General features: G+C 43.1%; 1 protein-coding gene across 1 annotated transcript in view; it reads left to right on the forward strand.

Annotated features, from left to right (window-relative positions):
- Window positions 1-11,787, forward strand: part of XYLB (xylulokinase) — a 66,854-nt gene that overhangs the window by 52,835 nt on the left and 2,232 nt on the right. The window contains exons 16-18 of the mRNA XM_007945708.1: window positions 1,581-1,639; window positions 4,487-4,574; window positions 7,122-7,216. Of these exons, the coding sequence (XP_007943899.1) occupies window positions 1,581-1,639; window positions 4,487-4,574; window positions 7,122-7,216 (242 nt within the window). The remainder of the gene's footprint in view (window positions 1-1,580; window positions 1,640-4,486; window positions 4,575-7,121; window positions 7,217-11,787) is intronic.

Consider the following 11,787-nt stretch of genomic DNA (forward strand, 5'->3'; position numbering starts at 1 on the left):
TCTTGGAATCCAGCTGGCTTATCAATTGTATTACTTTCCTAGGGCTGCTGTAACAAAATTCCAACAGAGCTATGTTCTTTCTGAAAGTGCTAGGGGAAGATCTAGCCACACCGTTGGTGTCCTCTGCAGAGCATGCTTTCTCAATTTTTACAATATGGACAGGCTGAGAATGTTCCAAATCTTCAAGTTCTGCTTTCCCCAAGACCTTTAAACATAATTCAGCCAAGTTCTTTGTTACTTTATAACAAGGATTGCCTTTCCTCTAGTGTCCACTAACATATTCACTGTTTCCTATTAAGGCCTCATCAGAAGCACATTTAATATCCACATTTTTAGCAACATTCTGTTCATGATGATAGAAAATTTCTCTATAGCTCACCTCACTTCTTTCTGAGCCCTTACCAGAATTGCCTTTAATACCCATAATTCTACCAACAATGTCTTTAAATCAATCTAGGCTTTTACTATCAAGTACCTTAAACTTCTTCCAGCTTCTACTCATTATCTAATTCCAAAGCCACTTCCACATTTTTAGGTTGCTTTTACACAGCAATATCTCACTTCCTGGTACCAAAATCTGTTTTTAGTTTCATAGGGCTGCTGTAACAAAGTATGGTAAAGTGGGTGGACTTACACCCACTTACTTTTAAACAACAGAAATTTATTGTGTCACAGTTCTGGAGTAATCAGAATTCAGTAGCCAGAATTCAGGGAGTCAGCAGGGCCATGTACTCTTTGAAGGTTCTAGGGAAGATTCTTTCTTGTCTCTTTCAGCTTCTGGTACCCCTAGGTGTTTCTTGGCATGCAGATGCATCTCCAGATAGCTGTCTTTCCTCTGTCTCTCTGTATCTAATCTGTTTTATAGGACACTATTCAGATATGATGAAGGCATTTGGGTGCTAACCAAAAGGTTTGAACCCACCAGCTGCTCCACAGGAGAAAGATGAGGCAGTCTGCTTCCATAAAGATTTATAGCCATGGAAACCATATGGGGGCAGTTATACTCTGACCTGTAGGGTTGCTATAAGTCAGAATTGACTTGATGGCAGTAGGTTTATTATTATTATCATTATTACTCAGATGGGATTAGGACTCACTACTGCAGTATGATTTCATGTAAATATATTCAAAGACTGTTTCCAAACAAAGTCACATTCACAGCAACTGTGAATTAGGGCTTTAGCTTATCATTTTGGAGGACACCCATCAATCCATAACACCAGCATTAAAGAGAATGCTTCTAAATGAAGAATAGTGTCTATTTTAAGTTTTGATATGATATGGCAATTATCAATTTAAAGAGTTCTATTCTATTCCTGGTTTGTTGAGAGACTTATTATTAAAAAAAAAAAAAGACAGATGTGGATGGGGCAATCCCCTGCAACAGCCTCACAAGCAGATAATATGTGATAGACCTGCATGGTCAGAAGCAAGCTTTAGATCTCTCCCCCAATCTGTGTGATAAACAGGAAGTATTAGCCTACCACAAGCCTTCTATGGCTAAACAGCTCTGGAAAATAGCCCTTTCTGCCTTGGGGGAACAGCCACTGCAATTCATTTTTATCCTTTTTTCCTTGCAGTGCCTAAGACAAAGATTTTGGCTACTGGAGGAGCATCTCATAACAGAGACATTTTACAGGTAAGTACCAGTAGCAGGCCCTGTACTGTGGCCCTTCCATGTCTATTACTTCTAGGAGCCAGAGAGTTGGCAGGAAGGACTGTCTCTGCTGCCACTCCTGTGGGTATGGGGAGCTCACACTCTGTTGCCTTACATTTCACACTGTCACCAGGTTCTGTCTTACATTCAGGTGAAATCTGCTGCCCTGTATAACTGTACTCTGATATGAGCACTGCCCTCTGGAGTGACATGGAAAGGGCCCATCCTTCCATGTGGTGAACCTTCTAGCATCTCATATTAGTGTTCTTGTCTCCCTTAAGACTTCTCCCCTTCAATGTAAACATCTCTGATTCTCCCAACCATTCCTCTTGTAACACAGTTGCCAGACATTGCCACCGTCCTTCTGGTGTTCTTGCCATTATGCTATAAATATATGACCAGGCATGGAATCAACCTGCAGATATCTAACACTCAGGCTGTCACATTGTGTCTGTGTTCTTACTGGAACACCACAACTTTTTGGATGTAGTCTGAGGCTGCCTTAGCTATTTGCATCAACTATTGACTTGTAATATACCTGTTATACATAAGATTCCCCAGAAGCAGAACCTGAAATGGGAATTCTCAGTAAGTGATTTGAGAGAGTGCTCCCAGGAGAATGAGAATGAGGGATTCAGGAAAGATCAACAGCAGAAGAGGAAGGAAAGATATGGTGTTGGCTAGAGTCTGCTTTGACCTGATCCCATGGGGGTCTCTGGAGCATGAATTACCACAGGGTTACCTTGTGACAAGAAAGCCAACTGGCTGCAGTGGTGAGGCATGAGCATAACCTCCTGTGAGAGGCGGCCTGTGCTCAGCAGAGGGCAGTTCTCTTTAGGAGGGGCAGCTCTGAGCCACTCGCAGTCAAAGCTCACAGCACATGGGGAAGAGGTACACACCAGTCCAGCAGAGGGAACCTGCACAGGGCATCAATGGCATGTACTAAAATAAATCTGTTCACCCAAGACCCCCAGCTCTTTTCCATTCTAAATTTAAGTAATTTAATTTTTGACCCTAAATGGAAAACTCTATCTTTATCTCTATAAAACATGCTCTTTTTTGTTTGAGTTTGTTTGAGCTTGTTAATATTCTGATGTCTGATATTCAACTATCCCCAGCTCTAGGCCAGTGCCATTTACTTACTGAGTCTTCTGTCTTGTTTTTGATGAAATGGCAAAACAGTGCAGGAATATCCTGGAGAGCTGTAGCCCTCTGTAATATATTTCATAAGTGCTGTCTTGACCCAGTTTTGAGATCCCTTTCATGAGCAGTGTGCTAAGCCCATACCCCAAACACTTACCTTATCAGACTCTAACACTGCTAGGCTACAACACATGTGCCCAACTGCCAGAGGCCCCTAGATGCCTATCACCCAGAACGACCCCTTCCTTACTGTTGTTGTTGTTAGGTGTCATCAAGAAGGTTCCAAATCAGCGACCATATGTACTACAGAACGAAACACTGCCTGGTCTGGTACTATCCTCACAATCGTTGTATTTGAGTCCATTGTTGCAATCACTGTGTCAGTCCATCTCATTGAGGGTCTTCCTCTCTTTTGCTGACCCCCTACCATACCAAGTATGATGTCCTTTTTCAGGAGCTGGTCTCTCCTGATAACATGTCCAAAGTATGTGGGGTGAATCTTGCCATCCTTGCTTCTAAGCAGCATTCTAGCTTTACTTTTCCCAAGACAGATTTGTTTGTTCTTCTAACAGTCTGTGGTATATTTGATACTCATCATCAACACCATAAGTCAAATGCCTCAATTTTTCCTTGGTCTTCCTTATTCACTGTCTAGTTTTTGCATGCGTATAAGGCAATTGAAAATACGTGAGTTGGTCAGGTGCACCGTAGTCCTCAAAGTGACATCTTTGTTTTTAACACTTCAAAGAGGTTTTCTATAGCAGATTTGCCCAGTGCAATATGTCATTTGAGTTCTTGACTGCTGCTTCCATGGATATTGATTATGGATCCTTTGTTGTTGTTGTTTGCCATCGAGTCAGCCCCTACTCATAGCGATCCCTTGGGTTTCCGAGGCAGTATCACTACAGAAGTAGGATTGCCCAACCTTCCTGCCAAGGAGTGGCTGGTGGGTTTGAACCACCAGCCTTCTGGTGAGCAGTCAAGTGCCTTAGGCACTATGCTACCTTGTTGTTGTTGTTATGTGCCATCGAGTCAAACCCGACTCATAGAGACCCCTCCTTGGGTTTCCGAGGCAGTATCACTACGGAAGTAGGATTGCCCAACCTTCCTTCCGAGGAGTGGCTGGTGGGTTTGAACCGCCAGCCATCTGGTTAGCAGGCAAGTGTCTTAGCCACTATGCTACCAGAGCTCCCTATGCTACCTTAGGTCTGCAAAATTATACAAAATACCCAGTTTCCAGGAAGCCCTCAAAATCTGGCTAAACCCCCCCCCCCCCCGCTTGCCGTGCATAAGCCTCCTATAGCTCCAACTTGCTATTACCCTGTTCCCTGGGTAGGACCCCCTGTGTGGCTCCATGTGACATCCTTCTCTGTTTGGAGCTGTAAGTAACAAAGGGTGCTACCTTTCATCTGTCTGGAGATCATTGTGTTGTATCCCGCCATCATCAAAACCTAACAAACACTGAAGCACTCTTCACTCACAGTCTCCCTCAGGACGTCCTGACCTTATTGTTGATAGAGTGGTGGGGACTAGCAGCATGGCTGAGTGCACTTCTTTTAAAGCAGTAAAAGTGGAATGGAAGGACTGGGAAGATAGGAGGAAGGAGAGTCTGGAAAATGTACCACAAAATGTCCATGTTCCTTCTGGGATGACTCAGGACAGTAAAAACCAGTGTGTCCTCTTCAGGTGCTCGCGGATGTGTTTGCTGCTCCAGTGTATGTCATGGACACTGCCAGCTCAGCCTGTGTGGGCTCTGCATACCAAGCATTTTATGGTAGGTCAATGGGTGGGGGGCAGCTACTCTATAAGGGCTTGGGATGCTGGTTGGGCTGAGGAGGGTGGAAGGGCAAGACTGAGGTGTTCCAGTTTTTGAGGGTTTTAGCTTCATTTCTCTCCTCAGCAGGCCAGAAAGCCCAAACCCTCTCTTTTTTTATTCTCCACTTACTGTAGGAAAGGAAGTCAGGGACCTATCTGGAATGAGGCTTGGTCAGAGTCAGGCTCAGCACAGGGATATTGGAAAAGGACATGAGCATGCTTGAGGGCACACAGTTATGTGTCTGCATAGGTGGTGGGCAGGAGAGGTAGATAAAGTCAGGAGCAGCCTTTTTAGCAACAGAAGGAAGTTAAGACAGCAAAGCCTTCAGACCCAAAGAGTTCAGGACCCTGGACAGCTCCATGGAAGCCCTTTGTTCTGGTGCCTGCCTCCCTAGAACTTGAGGTGTTAAAGGAGTCTTTCCAGTCTAGGGGAGTTCCTGAGGGGATGAGGGAGCAGCACAGGCCCACAGGGGGCATTCTTCACCAGTTTGAATCCATTTGTGCTGTCCACTACCTGTTCAGGGATCTTCTCAGGCCGCCATGTACCTCAAGGTTTTTGCCCTTTCCCTCTAGTGGTTCCATTCTTTGAGTAGGTTAGTCCTGACACCTTAACACATCTGTTTAATGTATTTTTTTCAACATTGAAAATTAATCAGTGAACATATCCTCTTCTTAATCACTGAATTAACCTCTTCTTTATTCTCCATCCCCAATCCATGTACCTCCACCACTTCCTGTATCAAGATCATTTGGGAAATTTATTTCCAGATAATTATGTTTTTAATTATATTTTATATCATATTGGCTTTTATTTGCACTTAACTACGAGTTTTTTGAATTGTCTTTTTTTCTCCCTACAATTTCCTTCTCTTTTTCTGTATCTGTGTATACTCTGTTAGAATATACAACCTAAATAAACTTTTAAGAGGCAGTTTGATAGATGATCATTTTCTGAGGCCTTATAGATATCCAACAAAGTCTTTGTTTCACCCCCCAAAGAAGGCTAATTTAGTTGGATAAAAGCTGTAAATTCAAAATATTTTTCCTCAGAACTTTGTAGAATACTGTTCTGTTGCTTCTGGTTGCCTTCAGTGTTGCTGATGGAAAGTCTGAAATCCATTTCATACTCCTTCTGCAGAACTGAGAAAGGAGTTACCCTCTGAGGACTTCACTGCTAGGCTGCACCACATTTCTCTTTTATTTTTTCTTTTCTATGCCCATTTAGTTGCCAAAGGTAACCTGGGGTACTGCCCTGTTCTGCCCTCTAAAACCAAAGTGTAGGCTAAATCCTACCACACCAATCTCTACCTAGTAGCATATTAGCCACTCTGTTTGGAGATATCTTCTCACCAGCTGGTCCTAGGGGTGGATCCCACACAGCCAGTCTATACATTTGAGTGGAGATGGGACTACAGTTATCTGATGGCCACCCCACCACCATCCCATTCCCTTTCCATACAGATCTAAACTGGTATTTTCTAACCTTCTGGTTGGAAAACTGGTCCTCACATCTTCATGGGACCCTCCTTCGCTCTTAGTGATGTCAGGTGGTCCCGTTTGGTTTCTCTATTAAAGGGATACTACTGCTTAAATTGCCTAGAAATTCCCCACTTTTTCTTGCCCACCTATGGCTCCTTTCCTTCTTTTCAGCCCTACTCTTCATTTGCTCAGTGTGTATATAGCAAGTGCTCCTGTATACCAGGCAGTGTGCTAGGCACTGGGGCTGGAGTGGTGACCCAGAGACACACAGTCGTTAGCCTTATGAAGCTTACAATTCAGTGAAGGAGGGACTGTAAACAATCATGCAAACAAATATGTGGCCACAAATTGTGAAAAGGGCTCTGAGGAAATTCAGATGATGCTTAGGGCTGGTGGGTTAGGGAGGGCCTCCTGAACAAGTGATATTTTTAGCTGCACCTTATATAAGGAGCAGGGAATAGGCACATGAGAGAAGAACATTCCATACGATGAAAAGGCTTTGAGGCAGAACAAATTGAAAGACCAGGACAAGACAAACTATGACCCTGCTAAAGAGAGGCCTAAGGAGGCTGGGTAGCACAAATGGTTAAGCACTCAGCTGCTAGTGAAAAGGTTGGTGGTTCTGTCCCACCCAGTGGTTCTATGGGAGAAAGACCTGGTGATCTTCTTCTGTAAAGATCACAGCCAAGAAAACTCTACAGGGCAGTTCTTCTCTGTCACATGGGGTCACTATGAGTCAGAATCAACTCAGTAGTACCTAACAACAAAGAGAGACTGAACTGGACTTTTTTTTTTTTTTCTTTTCTTTTTCTAAACAACTTTATTGAAGAATGATTTATATGATGTAAAATTTACCCATTTAAAGTGTATAATTCAGTGATTTTTAGTAAACTTACCAGGTTGGGCAGCCTTCACTATGATCCAGCTTTAGTAGCATTTCATCCCTTAATGAAATCCTTTGTGCCTGGTTACTGTTTACATCTTCCTTTGGAGTGTTCAGTGACATGAAATGAACTTTCCCTTCTAGGCCTTGCGGCTGAAGCAGATGTATCCTTTTCGGAGGTTGTGAAGTTAGCTCCACATCCCAGATTAGCTGCTACCCCAACCCCAGGAGCTGCTCAGGTGAGAGACTATCTGAATTTGGTCAAAGCATTTGCATTGTGAAAGCTGACTAGGTTCTTTTTTCAAACTGGTAAGATTTTCTTTGTCACCTACGTTAAACTTCATGTGCTCAACTAAAGGGGAAAGCTTCCTTTTTTGAGATTATCAAGAAAACTGAGCAAAAGAAACAAGGTTGTTAGCTGGGATTCACGGGTATTGCTGATTTTACAGCCCAGGCATCAGATAGATTGCTGGGTGTTACTTCATTGCTCCAGGAGCCTCAGGGTAGACCCTTGCATTTCACCGGGCTACAGGAACCATAAAAGACTCTGTCACCGAAGCACAAGATGTGCTGGGTTTCTAGCTCTCAGATCTCAAACTTGGATCCAAGATAACTGTGCAGTGACTCAGGCCAAGAAGCCCCTGTGAAGGCAAACCCCACTTGTCATAGGTTAGATTCCCTGGGAAGCAGATCCTGAGATGTCAGGATGTGGGATGTTTATTGGGGGGGTGCTCTTAAGATCCACACCTGTAGAAGGGAGAAGGTGAGCTGCAGGGCAATCTCAATGGAGCTTTCAGCCAATCCTGAAGCTGGATTTTACCCAGTTGGGGTAGGGAGCCATGGCTTTATACTCTATGTCAACCAGTCATTGTATGTGGGCAACCCAAGATAGGGTGAAGCAGCCAAAGCAATCCCCAGAGGGGACTTACAGCTGAGGGTTGTCTGCCAGCAGCACTCCCAACAGCTGGGAGAAGTTCTTTATTCCTGAAGGAGAATCCACCACAGCACTACTCTTGCAAAAGGTTCCTGCAGCCCAGGAGCAGAGTGGATGTATCTTTTTTTTTTTTTTTTTTAACTTTTCATTGTAGTTTGGGTGAAAGTTTACAGAGCAAATTAGTTTCCCATTCAATAATTTATACACATTTTGTTTTTTGACATTGGTAGCAACCCCCTCAATGTAACATCACTCTTCCCACTTCCTTCCTGGGTTCCCCATTTCCATTCTTCCTTCTTTCCTGCCCCTTCCTGCTGTCTGACTTTTGTTTTGGGGCAAATGCTGCCCTGTGGTTGAGGGTGGATGCATCTTGTCAGGAACTGTAGAGAGTCTAAGAGTTATCCTACTTGTAAGCTAATAAGTGAGCTTGCACCATTTCTTGGTTGCTGGCAGAAGACTCCTGGGTCTGAGACAAAGGCCTTTATTATAGTACAGCAGGCAGCAGGAGCTTCATGCCCTCATTGGTTCTCCCTTGGTCTCCTAAATCCCATGGAGTGATGTGAAGTGGAACCATGTGGATATTGTATAGATAGTATGTCTGTGCCGCAACTGAGGGACCCTGAGCTTAGGAAATCTTAACTTTATAAAGGAGCTGCATACAAACCTGCCCAACCTTTGCCCCCAAAGGAGACATTGTCTTTATTATCCTGGACAGCAAACAAAACTGCCCTCTGCCCCAGAGGGAGACTCTATCTCTATAGAAACAGACTTGAAAAGATAGTCTGAAACAAAAGCTGTCATAAACATGTTGACACACCCTGCAGATCTGTCTCCTAACATATCTTGGAAGCAGCAACACATACTTTCCAGGCGACCAGACCACCCCCACACATAGGTATGGCCAGAGACCTGCACTGATATCAAGGACGTGTAATTCTGATTCTTGTGCTTCTCCCTTACCATGTGACTTTCATGTGACCTTGAGCAACACTCCTTACCTCTGAACCTGTTTCTTCATCTGTGAAATTAATGCAACTTCTGTCCTGCCTACTTTAACCCACTAATTGAGATGCTTCCATAGGTGATGAAGATGAAAGTGGTTTGTTGAGTATCAACCAGTATTCAAGCTGGAGAGGGCAGCTATCAGGACTGGGTCCCTTTTACCACTTCAGGTGTATCAGATAGGAATGCCTTCAGCCATCAAAAACAAGCAAACAAAAGACCAAATTTACTGCTGGTCAGATAGAGACTGGTGAAACCCCCAAGACTATGGCCCCTACTTAGCCTTTGGGCCTGGAATTGAACTTACTCCCATGGCTTTACTTTCAGCTAAACACTAGACAGGCCTACAAGCTGAACACCTACACCAGGGAGATGCGCTCATGAGAGCAATCAACCATGGGAGATCAAAAGAGCAGCATTTGCACAGGGAAAAAGCTAGGAAGGCAGGAATGCATAGGCAGGAAGGACACAGGGAAGGGGTAACCACGTGGTGGATGTGGGAAGAGAGCTCTGTTACATTGTGGGGATTATAATTAGTGTCACAAAACAAAATGTGTATGAACTGTTAAATGTAAAATGAATCTGCTTTGTAAAATTTACCCAATGACAATAAAAAGTTACTAAAAACAAATGAACAAATCAGAATCCTTGGCTCTACTTTAAAAAATGTTCTCATATAAGTATTCAAGTCTGAAGGTAGCTGCCAGTGTTGGTTCACTGGTTCAGCAATGCTTGGGCTCTGGGTCAATTTCCCTGCATTTCTTCTCCACATTAGCAATGTATGATAAAAACATAATGCGAGCCACTGATAAAATTTAAAATTTCCTGGTTATCTCATCTTTTAAAAGGAGTAAAAATAAATCAAAAGAAAGAAATAGGTAAAATTCATTTTAATAATATATTTTCTTTAATCCAGTATATTGAAAATATGGTCATTTCAACATGTAATCAGTATGGAAAAGTAGTAATGTGATGCTTTACTTTTTTTTGTATAGAGTGTTTGAAAATTGGTGTATATTTTATACTTAACAGCACTAGACATATTCCAGTTACTCAAAGGCATACATATTGGATAGCACAACTATAGATGTTCTCCAAATGGTCATAGGATATCTGCTCCAAACATTATGTCACCCCACAACATAAGCAGTATTCACAAGCAGGAATTAAGGGGTGGCTTTGGGTAGAGAAGGAGTCCCTAGGCAGCACAAAGAGTTAAGCACTTGGCTACTCACTGAAAGGTTAGTGGTTTGAATCCACACAGAGACATCTCGGAATAAAAGCCTGGTGATCGACTTCCAAAAGATTGTTGTTGTTGTTGTTTGCCTTCAAGTCAGACCCGACTCATAGCAACCCCTCCTTGGGTTTCCAAGGCAGTATCACTACGGAAGTAGATTGCCCAAACTTCCTTCCAAGGAGTGGCTAGGGGGTTTGAACTGCCAACCTTCTGGTTAGCAGTCAAGTGCCTTAGCCACTATACTACCAGAGCTCCCTCCAAAATATTAGAGTTGTTGAAAACTCTGTGGAGTGCAGTTCTACTCTGAAACACTTGGGGTCACTATGAATCAGAATCAACCCAATGGCAACTAGTTTGGTGGTTTGGGTTTGTAGGTGTTTTTTGTTTGTTTGAGCAGAGTCTCTGCTCACACACTTCTTGCATATCAGGGAGAGAAATAGTTACCTATTCTTTCCAAAGCCGCCACCAGACTACTGTTTGGTCATATAGTCTATCCCCACTGTAAGAAAGGCTAGAGAAGAGTCTGTCTCTTTCATTCTCTCTAGAGGGAGCCAGCAACAAAGAAGGTAATTGGGAAAGCTTTAGGGTAACAAACTGTGGCATCTGCCTCGTTATAGGTAGCAACTACTCAGTGTGTGCACCACCACTCTCCCTGTCTTGCCTGTAACAGAAATGACGAACAGCTCATGGAACTCTTTATCATTGAACCCAAGCGTAAGCTCAGAATCCTTTTCAACACTGGATTGCAATCAGTGACAGCCTATGATTATTGGCACAGGTGACCTATTTGTGGACTGGATTGTAAACAGGGCCACATCCTGTTTTCTTCTTATGGTACTTACAGCAGTGCTTGTGTGGAAACTCAAAACAGTAACAGCATTGACTCCCTCAGTTCAGCCGAATATGGTACTTTCCTCCATAGAGAGAAAACTGAACTCCCTTACCTGTATTCTTTGACTCCTTCATCTTCAGCCTTAAGCCTCTTCATAAAGGGCCACCTGTTATTCTTTGCTCTATTTTACCCATGGGATCTATTTTTCCAAAAGATTTCAAAGCACTTCACAGATGAATGTTCTAAGGAAGAACCAGAACATCACTCATACCATCTCCATTTGGAGGAACAAAGGGATTTATTTCTCTAAGCCCTCCTCAGCAGCTCAGCTCATCATGGATTTAGACACCTGCAGGCTCCTCATGGCTCTGACAGCCTCTGAGGCCCTTCCTGAGCCTTCATTGGCAGAGTTGCCCCCAGCTGCACCAAGATTAGGCCCTAGTTGCATAATCAGTTATTAAGAGAATTGACTGGAGCTACTTAAGTCAAATTAAGGAATATGGGATTGTCATTAGCTACTTGTGGTACTTATGAGTTACATGATGGGTAGAAAATCTGGGTTCCTTGGTCTTAAGTGTCGTTTGTCTTTAACACATGTGCTCACCTGATGTGCACCTAAATTTCTAAAGCAAACCTTGCAGAGCCACAGGTGAAAACCACTTAAAAAGAAAACAAAATAAAAAGCCAGAAAAAGGAAGAATATGGGTTTCTGTTTCTTTCTGGTCCTTTTTCCTTTGGTGGTTTTTTTTATTACATAGCACACTGTGTACATAATTTTATAGTCTGCTTTTTAAAAAATTAAACA

This window comes from Orycteropus afer, unplaced genomic scaffold (assembly GCF_000298275.1).
Source record: "Orycteropus afer afer isolate SDZICR_OR568_19922 unplaced genomic scaffold, OryAfe1.0 scaffold00142, whole genome shotgun sequence".
NCBI classification, from domain to species: domain Eukaryota; kingdom Metazoa; phylum Chordata; class Mammalia; order Tubulidentata; family Orycteropodidae; genus Orycteropus; species Orycteropus afer.